General features: G+C 56.8%; 1 protein-coding gene across 2 annotated transcripts in view; it reads right to left on the reverse strand.

The window, feature by feature from the left end:
* Positions 1-2,569: 2,569 nt before the first annotated feature.
* The window catches only part of MYO7A (myosin VIIA), a gene marked incomplete at its 5' end in the record, with an annotated part of 62,187 nt that continues 37,860 nt past the window's right edge, over positions 2,570-26,896 (reverse strand). The window contains 19 exons of one of the 2 annotated variants that reach the window (XM_084893450.1): positions 2,570-6,468; positions 7,021-7,140; positions 8,056-8,139; positions 8,617-8,733; positions 9,187-9,372; positions 11,253-11,359; positions 11,527-11,614; positions 12,621-12,734; positions 14,331-14,436; positions 15,378-15,533; positions 16,857-17,010; positions 18,269-18,426; positions 19,177-19,301; positions 19,954-20,144; positions 20,984-21,153; positions 22,124-22,250; positions 22,890-23,007; positions 24,401-24,571; positions 26,511-26,738. In XM_084893450.1, coding sequence (XP_084749576.1) covers positions 6,379-6,468; positions 7,021-7,140; positions 8,056-8,139; positions 8,617-8,733; positions 9,187-9,372; positions 11,253-11,359; positions 11,527-11,614; positions 12,621-12,734; positions 14,331-14,436; positions 15,378-15,533; positions 16,857-17,010; positions 18,269-18,426; positions 19,177-19,301; positions 19,954-20,144; positions 20,984-21,153; positions 22,124-22,250; positions 22,890-23,007; positions 24,401-24,571; positions 26,511-26,738 — 2,610 coding nt within the window. In that variant the 3' untranslated portion in view covers positions 2,570-6,378. Of the gene's footprint in view, positions 6,469-7,020; positions 7,141-8,055; positions 8,140-8,616; positions 8,734-9,186; positions 9,373-11,252; positions 11,360-11,526; positions 11,615-12,620; positions 12,735-14,330; positions 14,437-15,377; positions 15,534-16,856; positions 17,011-18,268; positions 18,427-19,176; positions 19,302-19,953; positions 20,145-20,983; positions 21,268-22,123; positions 22,251-22,889; positions 23,008-24,400; positions 24,572-26,510; positions 26,739-26,896 lie in introns of both variants that reach the window. The other variant, XM_084893449.1, reaches the window with a different exon arrangement.

Consider the following 26,896-nt stretch of genomic DNA (forward strand, 5'->3'; position numbering starts at 1 on the left):
ATTGTCCCTGTTTTCTTGATAACTGATGACAGGGTTTTTTCCTGAGCTCCTGGGGTTCACCTTCAGGTCCTAGTCATAGGGCCCTGTCACAACATAGCAGCTTACTTTTTCAAAGTTAGCAGAATAATACATCTCATAGCAGATGGATTCATAAAAAGAACAAAGGGAGCAAAATAACGGGGGGAGGGAAGACAAGTTGAAACACGGTAGTCATAAATGCAGCCATTTTATTAATTACATTGAATATAAATGGATCAAATACTAAAAGTAGAGCGTGTCAAATAGAAAAAAAGCAAGTCCCAACCATATGTGGTCTACAAAAGAAATACTTAAGACACAAATAGATTCAAAGTAAAAGGATGGGGAAAATGATATATCATGCCTAAGCGACTGTTAGGACTAGTCGGTCAGCTGAATGACCGGTTGCTATGACATGCACTGACCACCAGGGGGGCAGACGTTCAATGCAGGAGTTGCCCCCTGGTGGTCAGTGTGCTCCCACAGCCATCCTCCCATGGCTAGCCAACCTCCCACAGTCCCTCCCTGATCAGGGTTCGTGATCAGATAATCAGCCCTGATTGTTGGCCAGGCTGAGGGACCCCACCTGTGCAGGAATTTGTGTACCGGGCCTCTAGTAAGAAATACCAGGGGGAACAAAATAGACTTCAAAACATGGAACATTACTAGAAACAAAGATTTCATAATGATGAAAAGGTCAGTATATCAGGAAGCCATTATAAATCAAATGGTGTATGCATTTAATATCAGCTTCAAACCACATGACACAAAAAGTGAAAGAGAAATCATAGTTGGAGATTTTATAAGTAGTCTTTCAGAACTTGAAATAAATAAGCACACACAAAAAAAATCAGAAGGGTTTTAAAAATCTGAACTATTTCAGTCACATTGATATAAAACAAAATTCTCAACTAGAAGAATATACCATATTATCAAATGTACATGACATATTAACCAAAATAGACCGGATGAAAAGCCATAAAACATGTCTCAAATAAATTTCAAAAGATTTGGATCTTATATAGTATATTCTGGTACCACAACAAAGTTAAAAACAAATATTAATAAAATATCTAGATTAGCCTCTAAATATTGGAAATTAATGTATTTTTAAACATTCCTTTGATTTAGGAGTAAATCACAAGGGAACTTAGATATTACATATTTTTAAGTAATTGATAATGAATATACAATAGCAGGAATTTAAAAGTTAGAAGGAAGAAAGGTTTAATATTAAGTTTCTACCTTAAGGATCTATAAAAAGAGTACATTTTTCCTAAGTAAAAGAAAGGAAATTCTAAATATAGCAGCAATCAATAAAATAGGAAAGATCCAAAGGAAATGAGAAGCAAAAACAGTGCAAAGTTAGTCCTTTGAAAAGTTTAATAATATTGATAAACTCATCAAGATGTGTGTGGGGGGGGGGGGGAGTGGGGAGAGGGAGGGAGAGGAAGAGGTTGCCAATATAATGAATGACGAATAAAAGAGTATATCCCTAGATCCTAGCCATAAAAAGGGAAATTATGAACATTTTTATGTCATTAAATTTGACAACCAAAATGAAGGGAACAATTCCTTAAAATATAGCTTATCAGACCCGACAGAAAAAGAAATAGAAATTTGTAATAACCCACTATCAAAATCAAATTCATATATCAAAAACTTCAACAGAAAGAAAAGTTTGGGCCCAAAGAGTTTCTCTGGTTATTCAGATATTTAAGAAATATACTAATAGCTGATATTTAAGGCCAGAAAAAGTCCTTATATAAAACTTTACAAAGATATTACAAGAACAAAATTTACAGATCAATATCATCTACAAACTTAGACATAAAAATCCTTAAAATACTAGCAAAATTGAATTAATCAAGTAAACAGGATAATACATCAAGTAAGGTTTACACCAGTAATGCAAGATGGATATATCACTTAAAAACTGATCAATATAATCCCATATTAAAATAAAATGGAAAAAGCATATTTGACAAAAGCATATTTGACAAAAAGCATATTTGCCGAAACCGGTTTGGCTCAGTGGTAGAGCGTCGGTCTGCGGACTGGAAGGTCCCAGGTTTGATTCTAGTCAGGGGCATATGTGTTGGTTGCAGGCACATCCCCATAGGGGGTGTGCAGGAGGCAGGTGGTCGGTGTTTCTCTCTCATCCACATTTCTGACTCTCTATCTCCCTTCCTCTCTGTGAAAAATCAATAAAATATACCGTATTTTCTGGCATATAAGACGACCCACTAATTTTACAGTTAAAACATTGGTTTAGGCCTATACTCGCTGTACAAGACTACGCCCCACTTCCAAGGCAACACCAGTTCTTTTTACTAGAACACAGTGTAGCTTCGGGTACAGAACATGTATAATTTGCATGCATAAAAAGCCTGCTCAGATTGGCCATAGTCAAAGAGGCGGTCTATTAAAAAAAGAACTGGTGTTGCCTCGGAAGTGGGGGGTAGTCTTATACAGCGAATATAGGCCTAAACCTATGTTTTAACTGTAAAATTAGTGGGTCGTCTTATACGCCTGAAAATACGGTATTTAAAAAAAAAAAAAAAAGTCAACACCCGTTTATAATATTTGGGCAAACTAGAAATAGGGATTAAACTTCCTCAATCTGATAAAATATATTTACAAAAAGCCTACTGCCAATATCATTTTTAAAGAAGCAATGAATATTATCCCTGTAAGATCAGAAATAAGGCAAGGATGTCTGCTCTCACAACTTCTATTCAGCATTGTGCTGTAAAGCATAGCCAGTTTAATAAGATAAGTGACAGCTATAAAGGAATAAATAAAACTTCTGGTTTGCAGATATAATTAATTGAACTCTAAGGAATCAAACATATTGAAAATAAGAAGTGGGTTAAGTAGTTGCTCAGGATATAAAGTCAATATACAGAGAAATTAATTGTAAGTCTTTATATTACCAATGAGTAATTGGTACATTTTTAAAAATCTAAATACCATTTATAACAACGTAAAACCTGAAAACTATGAATGTTTGCTGAGAGGAAGACCCAAATAAATGGAGCAATACACCACATTCATGAATTAGAAAACCTAATATCCAAGGTATTTGTTGTTCTAAAATTCAGTTAACCTACAAATTCTACTCAAGAACAATAAAAAAATCCCCTTCCTCCTGATTGAAGATGAAGCTCATGTGTACAGTATTTCTTCAAGATTAAAATTACATTCACAGTAAAAAAAATAACCGAGTTCTGGGCTTACCACTTTGGATTCTCACTTACTCCTAAATTTTGGCTCCACAGTTCCTCCCTTATTGTAAATTTTAATATAATTTAACATATTTTCTTGGTTTTGTATATTATCCAATTTTTAATTTGTCTTTGGTAAGCGTCAAATTCCCAGCTCCGTTGCTAGAAGAAATCTCCACCTTCTATTTTTTCTATTAGTCAGCTAAATAAAAATTATTTTTTGAGTACTTAACTATGTGACAACACTGTGTATCTAGTGACTAGCAAGACAAAGTCTCAGACCATAAAAAGCTCTTAATAGAGGACTGTTCATTATCTTTTTTTCTTGTGTTCATTTTTTAAAGCAATGATTGTGAAGTGCATGAACTTTAAGAGAATGTTACTTTCTGTCTTCTGAGGGCTTCCCTAGGGAGCGGGGACCTCACACAATACACTCTTCAATTCCAGCGGCATGCTGAATTGAATGAGCATGATAAAGTTTGCACAAAGTCTGGGATAGGGAGAACTTGGGGGAAAGAACCCGAGATGGTAAGTGAGAGACTAACATTTTAAATATAACAAGGATTTCACTACATGACCTACAAGGATTGGAGAAGTGACATTTGAGAGCTCTGTGTGTTGTCTTTTCTATCCCACAGATACTGGAAGTAGGAGATTGAAAAGGAGACCAAGTGAGAAAATAGAAGATTTTGTTGTAACCATGCCACCTCCTTCCCAAATTGGGGAAAACCCTGAGCCTCCAGCAGCCCCTCCTGAGGTTTAAGATAAAAGACATTGAACCATAGTCAGTCCAGGAAGCAACCACACCTGCTACAGATGACCTTAGACAACTGGTGCCCACCGAGGCGGCTTTTGAATCCACCCCAGCACTCACCTAGGAGGCCAACAGAGAGGCCACCCTCCAAACTGCAGTGCCAGGCAAAGGAACCAGCAGTTTCCTCCATAGATGTTCCTTACCCTGAAACACAACCCAAAAAGACTCCCACAATTCAGTACTCCCAAGAATCGGTTCTGCAACGTTTTCCACCACATCCAACATGTCCCCCTCTGGCTTTCTTCAAAGAATTAGCCACATCTTGCCCCCTTCTAATCCTCCTCCTCTGTGCCTAAGGGTGGTGATGGTGGGGAGTGGTCAAGAAAGGAGTGCGGAGAGCACTGGAAGCTCAATGGAGAGCGTCTGGACTAGCCTTCCTATAAAGGGTGCAGCTCCAGGGTTTAGGCAAGAGGGAAAACAACTGTTGTGGTCTTGGAGCTGGAGCGCATTCTTCCCTAGATGCTGCAGGGTTTTTCTCCTCCTAATCCTTCATAGTAGTCCCTGCTAATGAAGCAGCTGTGAACTTCAGCATGTAAATAAAGGCAACCTTTCAGGAATGCAGAAGGTAAGTGGAGTATGTGTTCTTTGGACCCTTCTGCGATGGCTCAGGCTGACAAAGACGGATGCGTGCAACAGGGATGCCATCCTGGGTCAGAAAATTAAAGGTGGCCTGGGTACGTTAGGGGCAAAGATTTTATCCACATGCACTCTTTGTGATCTAGTGTGAAGTGGGGTGATGCTTCCCAATAGTCCTCTATTGGCTGATTCCCCAATGGAAAGATGGGCGTAATTCCATCCGCATCCAATGGCCTTTGTCCTTGAAGGGAAACTACAACTTAGAACAAGCAGGGAGCCCCTTCTGTCTGGGATTCCAATGTTAGAAGCAGTGAATTGAGTTCCACTAGGTGACCATCACCTATTCACGCTGCTCTGGGCCTCAGTATCCCCATCTATACGATGATGGTGTAGGGGCAGACCATGCAGCTTCCTTCCCCCTGGACACCAGGGCAGCCACATGGCCATCCCAGAAGGCAGGGCTATGATTTGGGGCCTCTGTTTCCACAGCCACCCCTCCCTCCCAACCCCTCCCTCCCCCACAGGCTGCTGCGGAGAACAGGAATAGGACTCCCTGTGGGTCAGCTGGGCACCTAGACCCTAAACAGCTGGGTGTGTGAGGGCAAGCAGGACTTGGCTCTGCTGAAGTTTCAGGGGGACCCTAAGGCAGATCACAAACACACCCACTGCAAGGGGATTCTCCCCTATTACCTCTCTAAACATTCATCCCGGGCAAAGCTCCAAATCACACCTTCCCTGTCTGAGCCCCCAGCCCAGACTTGCCCAGGTCATGGCCAAACTTGGTTGGTCCGTCCTGGTGACAAAGTAGCATTTTACAGGCACCCACTGGGTGTAGGGCTTTAACCCAAAAAGACATTGTTCTTGGGGTTCTCAGTGATTTCTTAATGAACCAAGGAGATATATCTGGCAGGATTCCGGGCCACTCTGGCTCCACTGGCCCTGGTGAAGGCTCAGAAGCCAGTCCCCCCTTGACTTTCTGCCCACACTTAGGTCCTCACCTCCCAGGCTGAGGCCCAGCATTTCTCTGCTCTCTGCCCTGGTCTCAGCCAGTCCCTTTAAGTCTCTTTTCAAGCACATCTTGGACACAGACACCTCTATCCCCAAGCCCAGACCAGCGTGTACACATAGACCAAGGAGAGAGGTACCAGCCAACAGGGCCCTGTCCCCAGACTCTTTCCCTCCTCCCCTTCCCTCAAGAGACACTCTCGGGCCAGAAGGTGGAACACGTGCTTTATGACCTGAGTTGGTTAGGAAAGCAGGGGCTCAGCACTCACACTGCAATATAGAAAAGTCGTCCGTCTCCTCCACCCCAGCTGAGGGTCCTGGACTTACAGGAATTCAACCAGTCCAGTCCTTAGGTGTCAGAATATTCTTGATTCAGTTGGTTTGGTCTGGCTGCTCCCAGGATGAACTAGGGTGTCCTCTTGATTCCCGGTCCCAGTGGTACACAAAGCCAAAGGAGGTCACATGGCCGGGCTGGTCTGGGATGAGAAAGCATGCACGGAGCACAGACTCTTAAACCGGGAAGGCCACAGCCAGGACCAAATCCTACCTGCGGACGTCAGGGGTGGTGGAAGGGTGCTCTGCACCCCAGCAAGGCCACCTCACTGGAAGGAGGACCAGAGTCCAAGCTGGTGCTGTCACCGGTGGCTGGCCAGCCCAGCTTCCCTGCCCGATGGCAAAGGTCTTCCCCCAGCTGCCACCTGAGGCGCAGGCACAGAGCCAGTGCCACCTCCACACTGTTCACTTGCCACTCCTGGAGCCCCGCTGTTTGCTCATGGCCGTGAGCATCTGGCTGATATAGGAAGTCAGGAGGTCATCCATCTTGTAGCCCTGGAAACAGTAGCAAGGTGATAAACAGTGCAAAGAACAGGGCCAGTTCCCAGACAGCTGCCGGAGCAGTGCAGGAGCAGAACCCTGCACAAGGCAACTCTCGGTCCACTCTGGACTAGGTCTCCCCAGCTGCACAGCGGAGGGCCTGGGAGTCAACCGGGTAGATGTCTCCGGTTCTAAACTGTATGACCCCACACAAAGGCCTAGCCTGTGGGCCCTCCATCCTGGAAGCCTACCTCCGAGAATGACTCAAGACTACACGTGAAGCTGTACCTTGGACACTGAGTCCAGGAGGCCTCATTGCTAATGGTTTTATTAAACTCAGAGTTGAAGACTCAATCCCCAGGTACTAACGGCACTCAAACAATAGTCATTGCAGGAGGGGTCTGTTCCTCGGCCCCTGATTAAGCCTCTTCCCCCAGACCTAAGCTGAGCCTCAAAATGACCTGACCTTGGCCCCAACCTGACTCTTGGTCCTGGCCCCGGGCCTGGAGAGGGGCTGAAGCTGCGGTGCAGCAGGGGCGCCCGCCAGGCCCGGAAAGGAGCTCTCACCAGTGACGTCTCACAGAGCAGCTTGCTCCCGCGCACCAGGTTCCCAATGGTGATGTGGAAGTAGGTGTTGCCGCTGCTCCAGTTGGAGATCTTGGTGAAGGGGTGCGTAGTCAAGATGTCCTGGGGGGAGCAGAAAGTCTGAAGCTGCACAACCTGGGCCCTCTGGCCTCACTCCCTGCAGCTCCAGCCCACAGACACCACCCAGAGGAAGGCCTCGGGCCCTCGGAAAACGAGCAGGAGGGGGAGGCTAGCTCTGCCTGGGCGCTGGAGTGGGGGCAGGTGCCTTCCCGCTCCACGCCTTGGTTGGGACCAGCAGGCGGGACACCCACGGGAGTCGGGAGACCGCTGGGATGTGGGACTGGAAGTGGAAATGTCGGAGGCCTAAAGGAACTGAAACTGGTCCTGGGTGAGAGAGTCCAGGGGAAAGTCTGAGGAAAGAGACAAAAGGAAGACGGTGGGGGTGGGCTAGAAGGGGAAAAGGAGGACATATGTAATACTTTCAACAATAAAGATTAAAAAGAGGACAGGACAGAACCTTGGGGACCACAGTGTTAGGCTGGATAGAGAGGAAGCCCACAGATGGTCTGAGAGGAAAACCAGGCAAACGGGGCACATGGACCCGAGAGGAAGACGGGGTCACTGGCACCCGCAGCGCAGCTGTCCTCCTGTGCACGTGCTAGGGTGTGCTTCCTGCTCCCCTGGGTGAGGGCTGCTGGGCCCATAAAGACGAGCATCAGTTACCCCAGCACAGCCTGCCATGCTGCCCACGCAGGCAGAGAGCATGTGGGAAGGAGACGAGCTGGTAGCGTCCAATGATGCTGAAAGGCAAGCACTAAGAGGAGTCGCCTGGTTTAGTAACAGGTGTTAGTAACTCAGCGGAGCCGTTTGGATGGAGCAGATGAGGGTCAGGAAGCAGACGGCCTCTCAAGATGTGTGGCCATGAGGACAGGTGACGTGAGGGCGGAGGCTGTGGGGGCTTTTTTAGGGGTGCAGACAGCAGCCTGCCCCTGCCTGCTCTGCCCTGTCTCCGCTCACCTTGGTCCTGGGATCGATGAGGCTGACCCCATACTTGTTGATGGCAATTAAGAGGATCTCCGGGAAGTTTGGCTCCGTAGTTTGCTAATAAAGAGAGTAGGAAACCGTCAGGTGGGGACCCAGAGCAGGAAAAGCTGTGTGCACTAGGGGCAGAATAAATAGGCTCAGCTGGGATTGAGTTGACCTGTCCTGCCAACTCCGTGCCAGGGGGGGCAGGGTGCCTGCGGCCCTGCCATGCCACCTTGATCAGAGCGCCCCACAGATTATCCTCCGAGATTCGGGCCTGTGTACACACCTGCTCCCCCGCCAGGCTGGGGAGATGGCATAGGGCCGGACAGCAGCGACTGTGTCCTCTGTGTCCCAGGACTGAGCCGGGGCTCAGCACTCAGCCGGCACACCTGGCTGAGACAGTCCCAGGCTCTCCTCCTTTCCAGGGCAGGCAGCAGAAGCCGCCGCTGTTCCCCACAGTCCTGGGGAGGAGTCTGTCCTCTCAGCCCCCTCCCTATCTCCCTCCTCCCTCTTCCCTCCTCCCTCCTCTCTGAGAAACTGCCCACAGCGTACCTTCACCTCGAAGAAGGCTGAGCCGAAGGTGGGCCACTTGAAGATGACCTTCAGGAAGGCCAGCTTGGCCTCCTCCTTGGACTTCCCCGCGTGCTTGTTGAAGTAGGCGACGATGGACTGCAGGGGGAGGCTGGTCAGTCCCCACCCCTCCCCTCCTGCCCCATCTGCTCTGCCAGCAGCTGTCATGGGCCTCGGAGAGCCAGGCATGGGGCGGGGTCCTGGAGCTGTGAGGACCTGCCTCCTTGTCCCAGTGAATGGATTCCTGCCCTTCCTCCCTCCCAAGCAAGCAGGCCGAAGAGTAGCAATCAAGTAAAGCCCGGACACCACGGTCATCACAGTAACCACGGTAACAAGGACAGGGACAAGTATTGCAACATGGCCTTTGCCTGACTCCTTTGCCTGAAAGACTGGAGACTAACGCAAGTGGAGAGGGAACGGGGAGGGGGAGTGACCCTGTCACACGTGCGGCCACAGGAGACACTACCCTGGGCGGTTGGCTGCCCCTTGGCCCCCGGGGTGCCCGGAGACCCACTGTGGGGACCTTATCCCCACTGCCTCCCCCATGCTCACCCGCTTCCAGTCGTCAGGTGAGACCTGCCGGATGAGGTCCTGGGGCACCAGCTCCCGCAGCAGCTTTGGGATACTGGGGAAGTAGGACTTGTCTTCTTCGAACTTGACCCTGTAGATGAGCGCCCCCAGCTGCAGCACCTCCTCCCGCGTGCACTTGTGGTAGCCGCGGAGATACTTGGGCAACTCCTGCCAGAGACGGAGCAGGTCACAGGGAGGCAGGGACTCCTCCCCTACCCCCGAGGCCGGTCCACCCGCTTCTCCGGCCTCCTTAAGGGGAGATGGCACAGGCAGGACAGCAGCGACTGTGCTCGCACAGATTCAGCACGTTGCAGTTCAAAACAGAGCTGCATGTGAATAGTATGTCACTGCCCCTCCTACCAGTACAGCAAGATGAGCAGTCCCATTTCAAAAACGCAGAGCCTGAGACGGTTCCGCAGACTGCCCCGGCCTGTCCTTCCATGGGAAAAGCCTCTCAGGCCGCCGGCCTCTTTCCACTGATCCCTCAGACTGGCTGGTTTCATCAGCGGCACCAGCCCGTTCCCCACCTTGAACTTCCAGACCCAGAACCAGAGTAACTGAGGAGGACGGGTACTAACTCAAAAGCAAAGATGAATCCTCTAAAGGGCTCCTGGAGCCTTCCAGCTCTCTTGATTAAAGCACAGGGAAATGCAGGCTGGCCGAGGACACAGGGCAAATCAGAAACCCGAGTCAGTGATGATCCACCCACCCTTTCATGTACTCACTCACACACTCATCCACCCTACCACCTACCTGCCCATCTGTACCTATTCACCCATCCATCTACCCAGCCACATGGGTCTACCCACACTTCTCTTTCCCAGCCATTTCCCTATTTGTTCATCCATCCACCTACCAACCCTCCTACCCACTTACCCATTCACCCATCCACTCACCGATATCCAATTCAAAAATTCATTTACCATCCATCCTTCTCCCATTCATTCACCCACCCATCAAACCAACACCTATTTATTGAGCATCAATTATGAGCCTATCCCTATAAGCAACAACATATATCCTCCTTACTCTCATTGAACTTATAGTCAAAGAAAGAACAGACAGTATCACATCAAATCAATGTACAGTTCCAATCTTTGAAGGCAATATTCCCAGTGCTATGAGAACATAGAACCAAATGACTTGATAAAGTCTCAGGGACAGGGAAGACTTCCCTTAAGATAAGATGATTCATGGGAAACACGGAGATTCCTCAAAAAATTAAAAATAGAACTGCCTTATGACCAGCAATTTTACTTCTGGGTATTATATCCAAAGAAACTCAAAACACTAATTTGAAAGAATATATGCACCGCTGTGCTCACAGCAGTGTTATTTACAATTAGCAAGTTATGAAAGCAACCCACATGCCCATCAACAGACAATGGAATAAAAAAGCTGTAGTACATATACACAATGGAATATTACTTGGTCCAAAAGAAATCACACATTTGTGATAGCATGAATGAGGGTATTATACTAAGTGAAATAAGGCAGTCAGAGAAAGGTAAAAATGATTTCACTTACATATGGAATCTAAAGAACAAAATAAACCAATAGAAACAGACTCATAAATGCAGAGAACAGGCTGATGATTGCAAGAGGGGTGGAGATTAGAGGACTGGGTGGAAAAGGTGAAGGGATGAGGTACAGATTGGCAGTTACAGAATAGCCATGGGAGTCTAAAGTACAGCATAGGAAATACAGTCAATCACACTTCATTTACTAGGCATGCCGCCAGTGGGTACTGAAAATACTGGACAGAACACTGTGTAAAGCATATGACTAACCACCACGCAGTACACCTGAAGCTAATACAAAGCAATATTGAATGTAGTGGGGGGGAAAAAGACACACCCGATGATTGAATTCACATCCAAAAGCTCAGCAGGTAAAGAGGAAAAGACCCGAGAGAAGAACATCCCAGAAGAGAGTGAGTGACCAATGTCTCTCCTGGGCTGTGCCGGTACAGCCCCGCCCAGCGAGGACAGCAGGCCTCCGCCCCACAAGCCCCCGGGCCGCACGCAGCACGCGGAGGCACAGCTCACCTGGTAATAGTGGAAGATGGAGTCCGCCATGGGGTCCTTCCCCGGCACCGTGGTGGTCCACAGCTTCTTCATGAAGAACACCTGGTAGGTGAGTGAGGGCACGATGCCTGCAGCAGAGGGCAGCCCGGGGTCACCCAGAGGGTCCCCGTCCAAGGTGTGCCCAGCCCCTGCCCCAGCCCGGAGGGGGCCCTCGCTCAGGGCCTCCAGGTATGACACAGACCCAGCCCCGCCCTGCGCCGGGCCTCGGGCGCACCAGGGCCCAGCCTCACGTTACCATCCTTGACGGGCCGTGCTTTCTTTATCCAGTCTGTCAGGTGTCGGACAAAGTCGAAGAAGAAGTCATTCTCAGGCACGCTGATGACCTAACGGACATGGCCACGCTAGTCCGAGTTTTAGCTGGAGCAATACAGTCTTCTGGCTCTCCCACCCCCGGACCTGGGGGCCCCTTCTCCACAGACTCCCTCTGGCAACCAGAGGGGTGTCCGTGTACCAGCCTCACCCCGCCCGACCGTGCCTGCTGTCTCCCGAACACAGCCTGCACAGAGGGACAGCCACTCCCTCCCGCCATTCAGCAAAGATCTGCGGAACGCTGCCCGGGCCCCGGGGGAAAGGCTGAGAACGAGGCCCAGGCCCTGCCTGGCACATTCCCGGCATCCGCGTCCTGCTCCTCCCGCAGGCTCTACGCAATCCGAGGTCCAGGACCTCACTGAGACCCCTCTGCGTCCCCAGGGTCAGGCACAGGGACAGCCATGAAGTGAGGAGACAGACATGGATGCACAGGGAGCTGGAGCGAAGGGGAGGGAGCACCTATCGGCCCGAGCTGGTCAGGGAAGCCTTCCCCGGGGGAGAGGCTCGGACCCCGTGCGCAGAGAAGTGGGGAGCAACGTGGGGCAGTGGCAGAGGCCTGCGCTTTGGAGGCAGACCCCTTAGATCTAGCCCCTTCCTTCTGTGTGACCTGAGACAACCGTCCTCAGCCCAGGCTCTGTGACCTGTCAGGTGGGGCGGACTGCCCTCTCCTAAAGGGTCATTTCAAGGATCAATTGGCCTCAGCGAGCAGCTGAGGGAGCAGTTAAGGCAAATCTGGGAGTGCACGTGTGCTGGGGTGAGGGGCAGGGCCTCGGAGGAAAGATTTCGGGGCAGCTGCTGCCGGTAAGGGGCACGCCGGATGCGGGAAGGAGACGGGCACAGAGGAATGCACATACAAGAGCACCTCTCTTCCTCTCTCTCTCTCTAACCTCCCTCCTTTGTCTCCTCCCCCTCCTGCCCCATGAGCTGCTATGGCTTCAGCAAATGTCCCAACCGACACACCGACAGACCAACAGACCGACAGACCGACAGACAGACAGCAGGCAAAGACTCACCACCCACCTTGTCTGCAATTTTGACGAAGAGGCTGAAGCCCTCCGAGGACTTGAGGAGCAGCCGGGCGGCGATGTTCTGGCAGAAGTCCTTGGCCTTGGTGCTGGACTCCACCTCGAAGGCCTGGGGGAGGGGGCTCACTTGGCTCTGGCTGTGCCTCCAACTAGACCGACCCCCTCCCCCCTCTCCCCCCGGGTCCTGAGCTAGGCACAGCATTTAAGAAAAGAACAAGGTGCTGAAACCAGTTTGGCTCAGTGGAGAGAGCGTTGGCCTGGGGACTGAGGGGTCCCGGGTTCGATTCTAGTCATGGGCACGTGTACATTGGTTGCTGGCACATCCCCAGTGGTGGGTGTGCAGGAGGCAGCTGGTCGATGTTTCTCTCTCATCAATGTTTCTAGCTTTCTATCCCTCTACCTTCCTCTCTGTAAAAATTCAATACAATATATTAAAAAAAAGAAAAAAAAGAAAGAAATGAAAAGAACAAGGCAGCTAACTCCTGTCTGTGTCTCCCCAGATCATGTCCTCCCCTGAGCAGGACTCGGCCTGGGCCTCAGGGCCCTGGGCCTGCTGAGCAGGCCTGAGTGACGCTGGAGACAGCGCAGAGGACAGGGGCAGGGCGTGGGGTGATTGGAAGAAGAGAGACAGGAGGAGGAGGAGAGCAAATTTCAGAAAAAGGGGGAGAAGAAAAGAAGGGGAAAACAGCCCAGAATGGGCTGTGGCCCGAGGCCTCCCCTCCGCCTTCCCCACATTTGCCCCTGCCTCCCGCCCTGCAGAGTCAGAGCTCTATCCGGAGGCCACAGACGCCTGGTCAGGAGCCTCTGTGACGGCAGAGCCTGGGAAGTTTGGATGGAGGGAGGAGTGTGAGGCAGAGCCTGGGAAGCCTGGATGGAGGGAGGAGTGTGAGGCAGAGCCTGGGAAGCCTGGATGGAGGGAGGAGTGTGAGGCAGAGCCTGGGAAGCCTGGATGGAGGGAGGAGTGTGAGGCAGAGCCTGGGAAGCCTGGATGGAGGGAGGAGTGTGAGGCAGAGCCTGGGAAGCCTGGATGGAGGGAGGAGTGAGATGGGAGGGGCCTCCTGTGACCTCCCGCTGGAGGGGACAGAAAAGAGTCTTAGAGCTTTATGTCCTTGTGTCTGGCATCTTGCTGGGCATTTCTGAGTCTCTAGTCTCCATACAAGTTTTAAAACTGCTTTTCCGGCGGGAAGTTTCAATGTTGAACTCACTGATCTGAACGAGACGCTGTGCTGAGATGGGTCAGGAGTGGACACCAGGAGGCAGCCTGGCCGAAGGGGCAGGACAGGAAGACTCTGACAAAAGGGACCTTTGGACAAGGGGACCAGGGTGCTGAGGACCCCCAGTCAGGCCAGGTGGGGGAAGGGAGGGAGGAACGTGGGCTCAGGGCCACAGGAACAGAGCTGGCCCAGGGAGGGGCCCCGCACGGAGCTCAGCTCCGGGGGAAGGCGGTGGTTCCCAGGCGGGGCCTCCTCAGCGGGCGGGAGGGGACCTGCTCCAGGAAGCTGCTCACGGGCAGGAGGTTGGACGGAACCCGGGGCTCCTGACCAGGCGCCTGTGGCCGCCTGGCTGAGCTCTGACTCCATGAGGGGCGGGAGGAAGGGGCAAACCTGGGGATGGCGGAGGGGGCCTGGGGCTGCTCCCTGTGCCCCCAGGGCATTCCTGAAGGCGTCTGGGGGCCGTGCACGCACCCAGCAGCCAGGGCCCTCACCTCGTCGGTGTCGTCGGGAAAGTAGACCTTGTGGAATATCTGGGTGGTTTTGTGCTGGATGGCCTCCACCTCCACCAGGTGTGGGGGGTACTTCCGGGACCCGTTCCTGAAAGCCGGGGGGAGGGGTGCAGTCAGGGCCAGCTGGTGCACGGAGCGAGGAGCACCCGCTTCAATCCCTGCCCATCCCTCTTACCAGCTGACAGTCACCCCTCACAGCCTCCAGTGCCCGCTGTACAATGGGGTACCAGTGCCCCCACACAGGGAAGGGTGCAGGTGGGCTTTTAAGAGTGTGAAGTGCGCCGGGACCGGTTTAGTTCAATGGATAGAGCGTCGGCTTGGGGACTGAAGGGACCCGGGTTCAATTCCGGTCAAGGGCATGTACCTTGGTTGCGGGCATATCCCCAGTAGGGGGTGTGCAAGAGGCAACTGATCGATGACTCTCTCATCGATGTTTCTAGCTCTCTATCTCTCTCCCTTCCTCTCTGTACAAAATCAATAAAATATATTTAAAAAAAAAAAAGTGTGAAGTGCGGCCGAAGCCTGTTTGGCTCAGTGGATAGAGCGTCGGTCTGTGGACTGAAAGGTCCCAGGTTCGATTCCGGTCAAGGGCATGTACATTGGGCATGTACATTGGTTGTGGGCACAACCCCGGTAGGGGGTGTGCAAGAGGCAGCTGGTCAATGTTTCTCTCTCATCGACGTTTCTAGCTCTCTATCCCTCTCCCTTTCTCTCTGTAAAAAATCAATAAAATATATTTTAAAAAAAGAGTGTGAAGTGCGGCCAGGCGTCTGCTCCCGGACAGATTTGAAGGTCTGAGCCAAGCCCTTCGGAGCAACCAGACTCAAACTGGGTCCGGGATGGGGGCTGCAGCCTTTGTCGAACTGACTGCCGTGGTACCCCCGGAATGGTCACTACAGTTGGGTGGTCATTTCCTCACCTCGAGGGGGCTCGTCCTGCACACCTGGTGTGGCCGGGAGCCCCGCCACACACACAACGCCTATCCCCGAGCTCCGTGCCCGCTGCCCCTGCCCCTCGGGGCTGCTGTACCTCAAGGCTTTCTGCAGCCGCTGCAGGCAGTCGATGGCGAGCGGGCAGTGCTTGCGGGACTGCAGGAAGCGCTGCACGTGGGGCAGGAGGATGTTGCTGGGGGGGAAGAGGCCGGTGCACAGCCAGAGCAGCTCCCAGCCCCGCTCCTCGCTGTACCTGCAGGGGGAGGGGGTGTCCGGCCGGTGCCACGGGCCCACCGCGGGGCCTGAGCACCGCCCGGGGCTGCACGCCCCTCGGCTCCTCCCCACAGCAGCACGCGCCCGGCCTGACCCCACCCCTGTCTGAGGACCGATGGACCCACCGCCCCGACAGCTAGATCCAATTAGTGCCACTCGAAGTGGAGACAGCTGGACCCCGAGGGGCCACAGGTACAGCCCCGGGGAGCTAAGGGGCTCAGGCCAGAATGAGAATCAGCTGTGTCACCAAGCACTTTGGTTCAACTGAGATTTTTTTTTTAGCAAGACTTTCCTATGAAGGAAGAAGTGTGTGATTTGTTCTGGCTGAAGCTCTGTAACTCCCCTGCTCTTTGAATCGCACTAAGAACAGCCGCCTGGCTCCCTCAGACACCGTTCTGAGCTCATGTGTCTGTCAGGGGGTGGAATCCTGGAGGGCACCTAGGAGGAGGTGGCATTTGATCTCGGCTTTCTGGGATGAGAAGAATTCTGATAGCAAAAGAGAGGGAAAGTTTTCCAGACTGTGATTATGGCACGTACAGAGGTTTGTCGGTGGGAAAAGTTCTGATGTGTGGCTCTTGAGAAAGAGATGCAGAGAGGGACACTGCTGGGGAGGGAGTTGGGGGGTCTGGGCATAAGGGGAGATGGCAGGGCCTCTCTCAGGCTCTGAGACTGACGTGTCCCTTTCCTGCAGGTGTATGGCCCAGCAGGGAGAAGACGGCGGTACCCTCCGGGCCAACACCGCTAGCCCATGAGAGTTTTAAGCCAGAGCTTCCAACTGGCACCCAGCTCAGCCCGAGCCAGAGACAGGGCCTTTGCTCAGGAGCGGGACCCGCAGCTGCCAGCAGAGTCTGGGCTGGGCAGGAGGGCCCGAGGAGGCTGGAGCAGGGAGTGGCAGGAACGAGGAGGAGCTGGGCCTGTCAGACTTGGAGGACAGACTCAGAGGGCACAGCCGCCACCTCCTGGCTCTGGAACCCCCGAGGCAGAGCGAGGACGTGAGTCTGAGGGGCCCCGCTCTGAGTGAGGGAGGGAGGGAGCGAGGGGGGCTCCCCATCACGATGGGGCGTGACCTTTAGGATAAGGTGACCAGATGTCCTGATTTTCAACAATTTTTCCTGCATCCCGCGGCATTTTTAGAAAGTCCAGATTCTTTCAAAAAAAAAAAAAAATCGGGACTTTTTTTTAAAACACCTCAGGACGTGGGACAAATCGTTAAAAATCGGGACTGTCCCGCCCAAAGCGGGACGTCTGGTCGCCTTACTTTAGGACTCCCTGCAGCCGGGACCCGCCCGCGCCCCGGGCTCACCTGATGTGATTGTCCGTCAGCTGCTTCAGGATCTGCACGTACACCTCGTCCTTGAGGGGCTCGGCCTTCAGGGCGCCCTCGAAGATCTGGTCGGTGAGCTCGTTGACCGAGCGCATCCTCTTGGACGGGTAGTCGCCCATGTACTTGAGCATGGCTGGGGGGCCGTCAAGGAAGGGCTGGTGGCCGAGGGGGTGGCGCTGGGGCAGCAGGCGGGGGGCCGGGGCCTCGGGCAGTTTTCCCACCCCGCGGTCCTTGTCCACCGCCCACTCTCCCTCCTCCACTCCTGCGGCCGCCTCCTCAGCCCCCAACCCTGAATCCAAAGTGCTCGCTGCACCAGGACGCACTGTCCAACTCACTCGCCTGTGCCAGCCCTGCCCAGGGGCCCCAGGGCCTCGGGACTCAGTCCACGCTCCTTCACAGGACGAGACCCATTCGTGAGCCAGCCCACACCTTTCAGTTCCCTCCTTGGACCTGCCCTCCAGCTGGGAATTCTCATGTGCCCTGGCGTCACCCGCTCTGTGCCGCCTCAGGCCTCGTGCAGGCCGCTCCGTGCGCCTGGAGCACTCCCCGCCTGTCTCCCCTTTGACTGGCTAAGTGAGTCCTACTCAGTTTTCAGCCAGGAAACCTCCTCCAGGAAGCCCTCCCTGCCCTCCTCCACGGCTGGGGCAGGCCACTGTGCTGCCAACCCCATCCCGGCACTGATCCCGGTCAGCACGTCTCCCCGGAGGCCCGGGCCTGGGTCTGGTCACCATGTGTCCATGCCTGGCCCAGCCCAGGGCCAGAGCACTGTCAGCTGAATGACAGGGCAGACGCGGCGATGCTGAGGTGGCGCCTTGCGTGCTGTCCGGTGCCGGCAGGTGGATGGAGGCGCTCCTCAGCATCCCTCCAGTCCGCCCAGGATGAGGTGACCGGACGCCCCGCTTTTGGAGGGACAGTCCCGATTTTTAACCGTTTGTCCCGCGTCCCAGGGCGTTTTAAAAAAAAAAATCGGGCCGGGACCGGTTTGGCTCAATGGATAGAGCGTCAGCTTGGGGACTGAAGGGTCCCGGGTTCAATTCCGGTCAAGGGCATGTACCTTGGTTGCGGGCACATCCCCAGTAGGGGGTGTGCAAGAGGCAGCTGAGCGATAACTCTCTCTCATCGATGTTTCTAACTCTCTATCTCTCTCCCTTCCTCTCTGTACAAAATCAATAAAATATATTTAAAAAAAAAAAATCGGGACTTTTTTAAGAAGCCGCGGGACGCGGGACAAATTGTTAAAAATCGGGACTGTCCCTCCAAAAGCGGGACGTCTGGTCACCTCAGCCCAGGACCCAACCGAACCCCAGAGGGAGGCAGGTGTCTGAGGGGAGCCCTGAGGCGGAGGCCCGGCCGGGCCGCCCTGGTCCCCTCCGCGCCCGCCGAGCGGATACCGACGAAGGCCATGCAGGCCTCCTGCGACAGCTCCTCGCTGCCCAGGATCTTCTTGAGCAGCGCCTGCTTCAGCGGCTCCCGCGTGTGGCTCCACAGCCGGTCCTTCCCCCGGGCCTTGGACACCATCACGCGGCTCAGCGTGTGCTTGGGCGGGGGCCTGCGGGCGCAGGATGGTCGGCACTGAGGGCCGCCCAACTGTGAGACCCGCCCCGTCCACCCCGTTGCTGGAGGTCAGGGGTCAGGAACAGGCCCCGGTGTTCCCTGCTGCCCTGGGACCGGGGCAGGTGCCCGCCCCGGGTCCTCTCCCCTCTCCCCTCTCCCCTCTCCCCTCTCCCCTCTCCCCTCTCCCCTCTCCCCTCTCCCCTCCCCTGCCCCCGCCCTGGGTCCTCTCCCCTCTCCCCTCTCCCCTCTCCCCTCTCCCCTCCCCTGCCCCCGCCCCGGGTCCTCTCCCCTCTCCCCTCTCCCCTCTCCCCTCTCCCCTCTCCCCTCCCCTGCCCCTGCCCTGGGTCCTCTCCCCTCTCCCCTCTCCCCTCTCCTGTCTCCCCTGCCTCTGCCCCAGGCCCCTCTACCCTCTCCCCTTTCCCCTGCCCCTGCCCTGGGCCCTCTCCCCTCTCCCCTCTCTCCTCTCCCCTCTCCCCTCTCCCCTCCCCTGCCCCCGCCCTGGGTCCTCTCCCCTCTCCCCTCTCCCCTCTCCCCTCTCCCCTCTCCTGTCTCCCCTGCCTCTGCCCCAGGCCCCTCTACCCTCTCCCCTTTCCCCTGCCCCCGCCCTGGGTCCTCTCCCCTCTCCCCTCTCCCCTCTCCCCTCTCCCCTCTCCCCTTTCCCCTGCCCCTGCCCTGGGCCCTCTCCCCTGTCCCCCTCTCCCCTCTCCCCTCTCCCCTGCCCCTGTCCCCTCTCCCGGGCCGGCACCTGAAGTAGTCGTAGGAGAACTCCTCCAGCGTGTAGGGCTTGGCGCGCACCTCAGGCTCCGGTGCTCGCAGCTGCAGGAGCCGGATCACGTCCTGCCTCTGGTCGGGGGTCATGGTGACCAGCGCCTAGAGACCGAGAGGCGGGCTGCGGTCAGCTCCCCACCGGGGGCTCCTGGGACACACGGCGAAGCCCAGAGCCTTCTCCCGGGGCAGGAGACTGCCGCTCAGGGGGCCCCGAGCCCGCTCTGAGCCTGGAGCCCCTTTGCTCCCTGCATCTTTGAAGCTGCTGCTGCCCCCATGCTGCTGGGCTGGACCCTTCCCCCAGCGCCCGGGTCTGAACCAGGGCGGTCAGAATGGCTGGACAGGGTCCTGCCCTGGGCCCCTCCCCTGCCCCTGCCCCTGCCCCTGCCCCCTCTCCCCTGCCCCTGCCCCTGCCCCTGCCCCCTCTCCCCTGCCCCTGCCCGGGGAGCTGCCTGGAGAGGCTGAGCTCTGAGTTCTCAGTGCTGAGCTCATGGGGAGTCCAAGAACCAGGGCCTCCTCCCAGCTCTGCCCTCACTGCCCCCGCTCAGAGCCAGGCTTCGTGCTGCCCCTCCCTTCTCCCCTCCTACCCCCGCCCTGCCCCGGGCACTTCCTCACTGAGGCCCTTCAGGCCCTTCTCGGGGTGACAGCCGCCCAGCTCTCATCTGTGGTCCCCGGGACCCCGGCCTCCTCACGGAAGCGCAGGCCGCGCGTCTAACCGCCCCGGCTGGGAGGGCAGGAGGGCCCGGCGCCCACGTACCACGATCTCCCGCAGCGGCATGGTGACGGTGGGCATGACGTACACGCAGTCCGTGGGGAAGTCCCCGCGCTGCTTGGTCCGCTCGTTGATGCCGTTGGCCCAGCCCGAGGTCATGACCTGCTCCCCCGTGTCCTGGTCCAGGACGATGAGGTCGCCCTTGGTGAAGCTGAGGAAGCCCGACTCCTCGCCCGCTGGGGCCCGGGAGGCCGCGGGGCGGGGGAGACGCGGGTCAAACACCTCTGTGTGGGCCGATGCCCCTAAGCGGCTCCTCCCGCCGAGGAACTGAGGCCCCGTCACGTCTGCCCACTGACCGCCCCGCTCCACGCAGACATGGTGTCCGGGCGGGTCAGTCTCCTGCCCAAAGCCCCTGTGGCTCCCCGCGGCCCTCGGGGGAAAGCCCGCACTCCCTGACATGCTCCGGGGCCGCCTTTCCGGCATCTTCTACCCTCTGCCCCTTCCTCTCCCCCCTCATTCCGGCCAAACCCAGCTCCGCGGTTCCCAGACACGTGTTCCTCCAGCCCCGGGGCTTGGCCTGTGACCCGCTCTCGGCCTCACACACTCACACCCGTTCTCCTCCCGCACCCCACGCTGCTGGCCGCTCTCCTGGGCGCCCTCAGCCTCGGGCTCCCTGGTCACTGCACAGGCACAGCTACAGGCACAGGCGCTGCCCGGTCTGCCCCTGCCCCTCTGACTTTCCACTGCTCTGCCCAGGGCCTGGGGCTCCGGGGATGCTCAGTGAGGGGAAGCTGTCGTCATCTGGAGGTGGGGCGTTTGGAGACTCTGAGGGGAACCCTGACTCCCCTGGAGGAGGTGACGGGGTGAGTACTCAGCCCAGGAAAGGAGGGAGGGAGCAGAAGAGTCCCCACAGAGCGCAGGCGGAAGGCACCGAGTCCGGCTGGTTCCATCGGAGCCAAGGGTATTGGGGGAGGACCGGTAGCAGCCAGGCCAAGGCCGAGGCCAAGGCCGAGGCCGAGGAGGGTGACCTGCCCGACGCCCCCCGAGCCTGGGGCCCAGGCCAGGAGCCACTCACCGGGGTTGGGGTTGTCCTGCAGGGCCACCACGTACTTGGACCTCTTCCGGAGCCCCTCCAGGAAGGTGACCACCAGGTCACGGATGTCCTCGGCGTTGCTGGAGGTGAAGGTGTACTCGTCCCCCTTGATGGTGGCCAGCGTGAAGCTGGGGGCCGTCAGCTTGGCTCCCCTGCAGGACCAACACGGGGAACAGGACCCCGCCGCCGTCAGGCCGGCCCAGCCCGGGTGACAGGAAGCGCAGCCCAGCTCCGAGCAGCCCAGCGAGAGCAGGACGCGGCACTCCCTGGGGGACCAAGGCCGGCGCAGTCAGACGGCCGCCCGGAGGAGGCCGGCCCCCGGGGTGACACACAGCTCAGCCTGCACCGGCCAGCCCCCGGCCCTCTTGTTGTCTCATTCCTACTCGCCCTTTCGTCTTACAGCCCAGATACCCCTCATCCAGGGAGCCTTCCTAACCCCCACCCCGCCCTGTCCCCCCCAGCCCCATGACACTGGTCCTGCTCTAACGGGGCCTGTTCAATATCCCTCTCCCCTCTCGACTGGAGCTTCACGGGCAGGACTTTCCAGTCACCGCGGCATCCTGTGTGCTGGGCTCGCGGCTGCTCAGAGCTGGCCACGCCCAGCCCTGCCCACGGCGACACGGCCTGAAGGTGTTACGGCCTCTGGCAGCCATGGGGAGCCCCATCCAGGCCCCTCCGCCTCAGGCCAGGACCTTTCTACACACACTCCACGGCCCGACTGTCCTAACCACTCCCGCCCACCTCAGGGCGGCCCTGAAAGGGCCGTCACCACCTCCCTCCCATCCCCGTCAGGAGGGCGGGGCCTGCGGCGTCTGCACAGCAGCACACCAACTGCTCGTTACACGGTCCATGTGACCAGGGAGGCCCTGCAGGCTTGCGCCTCGGAGGGTCCTCTGTGAGGGGGGGACGCCCCTCAAAGGGCGGGGCCCGCAGGAGAGCGCTGGGAGGCCTCTCCTCCCCGTGTGTGTGTGTGTGTGTGTGTGTGTGTGTGTGTGTGTGTGTGTGTGGTGTGTGTCCCTCAGCCCCCCTCCGTTCACACAGAGCTGACTCAGGGCCCTGCGAGGTCTGCGCAGCTTCGACACCCCTCTGCTCTGCAGAAAGCGGGGCGCGGGTGGGACTGACCTGCTGCTGGACACGGCCATGATCTCGGGGAAGGACAGCTCCAGCAGCACCTGCTCCTGCTCATCCACGAAGTAGACGCCCGTCCAGTTGACGGCCACAATGACGTCGTTTTTGGGGAGGCTGGGGCCTGGGGCAGAGACCAAGGCTCTGAGCGGGAGGCCCCCTCTCCTGGGCCCGGCCCTGCCCAGTCCTCACAGCCACCGGGGCAGGGAGCAGCCCGATGTCTGCTTCACAGAAACGGAAACGGCCTGAGAGCACAGCTGCCCTGGGAACCAGAGCCCGGCGTGTGGCGGGGGAGGGGCTGGGGCCATGACCCCGGGCGAGCCCGTGCCCCGGGCCTTCCTGCAGCCGCGGACAAGCCGGTGAGGCCGGGTGCGGGGAGGGCTGCCTCCAGCAGGATAACCGGTGATTCTGCGAAGCCCAGGGTCTGGCACGGAGCAGGTGCCCCCAAATGGCAGCCGGAGGAAGGCTGAGCTGAGGGCCACAGCCACTCTCAGTTCCATGGAGTCAGCCAGCCCTTGCTCGGGCCACCCTCTCCTGCAGGTGCTCTGATGATCTCCATACCCACTCCGTTGTTCAACCCACTGTGCACTGAGCACCTACTGTGTGCCACAGAGCCCCGCTGCACTGTGGGAGGTGGGACCGCGCAGCGCACTGGCCTGCAGAGACCGGCAGGAGCCCGGCTGACGGGGCACCGTCCCAGGCCTCTCCCCGGCGTGGGCTGCGGTGAGGGTGGGAGGGGGTGGGGGGGGAGGGCTGCGGGTACCTGAGAACTTGTAGGCCTCGTAGAACCTGGAGAAGAGCAGGGGCCACTTGAAGCGGGCGTAATTGACCACGTCCTCCTTGACCTTCTGGGAATCCGTTCGCCTCTGGGCATAGATGCCCTGGAGGGGGGCAGACAAGGACAGGGACAGAGCGCCGTCACCGGTGCTCCGGCTGGAACTCAGATGTCCCGCCCCCAGGCAGGAGCGGCCCAGCGCTGCGGGACCCCCTGTGCTCCGTGCCTCGCCCATCCCATCAGCCCCAGCCACCCCATCCCTGCCCTCCTCTCACTGCATCCACGGCAGCGCCTGCCAGGGACCCGTGCGTCCCGGCTGCAGGGAGCTCCCAGTGCACCCGAGTGACAGAAAAGCCCACAACGGCCAAAACCGGCTTGGCTCAGTGGATAGAGCGTCAGCCTGCAGACTGAAAGGTCCCGGGTTCGATTCCGGTCAAGGGCATGAACCTCCGTTGCGGGCACATCCCCAGTAGGGGGTGTGCAAGAGGCAGCTGATCGACGTTTCTCTCTCATCGATGTTTCTAACTCTCTATCCCTCTCTCTTCCTCTCTGTAAAATATCAAATATATATATATATATATATATATATATATATATATATATATATATAAAAGAAAAGCCCACAACGGCAGCCCAGGCAGGGGCAAGGGCAGGGGATGGAGGGCTCCAGCGGCTGACGGGGTGAGGGGGATGGAGAGGAGGTGGCCAGGGACAGAGACGGAGGGACGGAGGGAGAGCACCTGTCTTTTCTGGAGGGGAGGGAGGGCCTCGGGGCTGAGCCCCGCCTAGATGTAGAGGGGGTGCAGGGGCCTCAGGGGGAGGCAGGGTGGGAAGCGGTGAGGGGCTAAGAGACAGCTGGTCTGTGAAGCCCTCTGGCAACTGTGTGCAAAGGTAATTCTGCTCGTGCACAACCAGAGCCGGGAGGGGGAGAGGCCTGGGGTCCCCTCCAGCAGCCGGGGTTTCCCACCCGCTCTCCTCGGGCAGCCCCTTCGCCCGGAAGGGAGCTATCAGGGCAGCTTATGGGCCTGAGGCCCAGGCAAGGGGCCCGAGGGGGCAGGTCCCTAACGCTCCCCAGGCAGGAAGGGGGGCAGCGCTCTTGCAGGCAGAATGGAGGGGCCCTTCCTGGAACTTCCCCCCAAATGCACCAGCGCCTCCGAGCTGTGGCTCTCGTGAGTGCCGGAGCAAGGCCAGGACTGCCCCCCACCCCACCCACCACCACCCACCTCCCCACCACCTGCACCATGGCTCCCTCAGGGGGCCACAGAGCTGGAGGCGAGCCGTCCGCTATCCCTGGAACCCAGGCCGGACCGATGACCGAGAGGAGGGAACCGATGAGCGGGTGGAGGAAGGAGGCTGCTGGGAGGCAGGAGGCCCCGCAGCCGCGGGCGGACGTGCAGGGGTGGGGGTGGGGGGGGGAGCTGTGACGCCTCCCACGCCCCAGGGGCTGCTTCCTGGCCTCGGTCACCGGGCCCCCCTCCCAGGAGCCTCCCGCCTCCTGCCTTCTTGTGAGCAGCGATGGCCAGCTGCGCCCACTTCTCCAGCGTCTTGAGGGGCGTGATCTCGCGGTCGGGGATGTAGGTGGGCACGAGGTTCAGGAGGCGCTCCAGGATCATCTCGGAGCCGTAGTCCACGAAGTACTGCTGGGAGGCCAGCTCGGCCAGGTCGTCCTCCTGAGTTGGGGTTGGGGGGAGGGGGAACCTCATTCACACACCCTCCGGGAAGCCCTTGCCGATGACCAAAGCCCAGGCCCCCGCCGCCCGGGCCCTCAGCCCCTGGCCCTGCACCCTGAGCTCTCACCGATTCGCCCGGAGCTCTTGTCTGGCCGCTGGAGCCACGAGCTTCTTAAGGGCAGGGCCACGCGCCTGCCTTCTCCTGGGTCCTCTCAGCACCAGAGGTACCGAGCTGAGCCAGAGAGACCAGCCAGCCCATTGCAGTGGGTCAGCCACTACATCCTCAACCCAGTAAGACAGCAACCAGGGGCCGGCAGACAACAGAGCAGGCAGGGACTGGCCTGGAGGGCGGGGGACCTGACACTGCTGGAGACCGAGGGAGTGAAGGGCGTGTATGGCCCTTACCACCTCCATCACCATCCCCGCACCCCCGGGACAGTCAGAGCACTGAACAACCCATGGCTACAGTGTGGAGGCACCAGAGAGCCAGCCGGGCACCGGCAGTTTTCCCTTCTCTGCCCGTGGCTGGTGCTCTGCAGCCCCCGTGATGCCTGCCTGGGGTTTCCCAGGCTCTGGCAGCAGGGGCAGTAAAGAAAGGCTCTTGGGTGCCTGAGAGGCAGTGGATATTTTCCAAATAGTCCAAAGTATTTCGGGATTTTAGCAATGGACCTGGCTGTATTGATACATTCTGCCTGAATCTCAACTCACCACCATCATCACCAACACCACCATCATCATCATCATCACTACCCTCACACCTACACCTACACCATCACTGCTTCTACCCTCGCCGCCACCATCAACCATCCCCTTCACTCCCATCATCTCCATCCTCCTTCCTTCGTCACAGTCACCAACGGAATCACAGGTGCCCCGGGAGCCATCACCACCATCATCACCATCACCACCATCATCACCAACACATCATCATCGTCACTACCTTCATATCTACGCCTACACCATCACTGCTTCTACCCTCGCCGCCACCATCAACCATCCCCTTCACTCCCATCATCTCCATCCTCCTTCCTTCGTCACAGTCACCAACGGAACCACAGATGCCACTAGAGACATCACCACCATCATCACCATCACCACCATCATCACCATCACCACCATCATCAAACACAAAACAGTTCCGCCCCTCTGTCCGCAGGAGGAGGCGGGCGTTTACAAGTGTGCTCACACTGTTCTCATGAGTGGATCTCTTGATCCTCCAGAGAGAGGAGTTTCCTAGACCCATGGTCGGCGAACCACGGCTCGAGAGCCACATGTGGCTCTTTGGCAACTTGAGTGTGGCTCTTCCACAAAATACCACGGCCTGGGCGAGTCTATGTTGAAGAAGTGGCGTTAGAAGAAACTTAAGTTTTAAACATTTGGCTCTCAGAAGAAATTCCAATCGTTGTACTGTTGATATTTGGCTCTGCTGACTGATGAGTTTGCTGACCATTGGCTTCCAGTGTTTCCCAAAGTGTGGTACGCATACCCCCGGGGATACGGGAAGGGTTTGGTGGGGGTACGCGTTGCACCGGAGTTTGGTGGGGACATGCACTGCACTGTGCTTAGCTGCGCCTAATTCTACGTTCTCATGAGTATGAGGGGTACTCAGCGTTACGAAAATTACAAAAGGGGTACACTTATGTCAAAAGTTTGGGAAACACTGGACGAACTCAGTACAGCAAGTGTGAGGCAGTCACCACAGTGTGCAGGACCCTCCCACAGGCAGAGCCAGAGCAGGCAGTGCTAATCCTAATCCTAATCCTAATCCTAATCCTAATCCGGGAGGAGCGAGGAGAACACCGCCCTCTGTCAGGCTAACCTCCACATTCCCTAGAGGCGGTCCCGACAGTAACACCAGCCCGAATTCGAATTCAGAAAACGGGCGGCTGCGAGCCTAGCAAGCTCAGCCTGGACACTGGGCAGAGCCGCTCGCACTCACCTTCTCACACCTGTACTCCCCGAACTTGACCCCGCGCACCACCTGCTGGTAGATGAGGTTGGTGGCCACGTTGTCGTCCGAGGGGTTGTGCCAGGGCGTGAAGACCTCTTTGCGGAAGAAGAGCCGCCACGGGGCGTTGCGCTCCTGGGCTCCCTGCTCCTTGGCGTACTGCTCGCACTGGGAGATGGCGTCCATGACGTGGTCGCTGCCGCTGCCCAGGGAGGACACCTGCGGGCCGAGGGCGGAGGTCACCGGGGGGGGGGGGGGGGGGAGGAGCAAGCGGGAAGGACTGCAAAGAGCCATCAACTGTGCCAGCTGCTCTTGGGGGCCAAACCCAGGCTCAGAGAGAGGCAGGGAGGTGCCCAGGCCACCCTGGAGGCAGGCCA

This window comes from Pipistrellus hanaki (assembly GCF_964339955.1).
Source record: "Pipistrellus hanaki genome assembly, chromosome: 9".
Classification (NCBI taxonomy): Eukaryota; Metazoa; Chordata; class Mammalia; order Chiroptera; family Vespertilionidae; genus Pipistrellus; species Pipistrellus hanaki.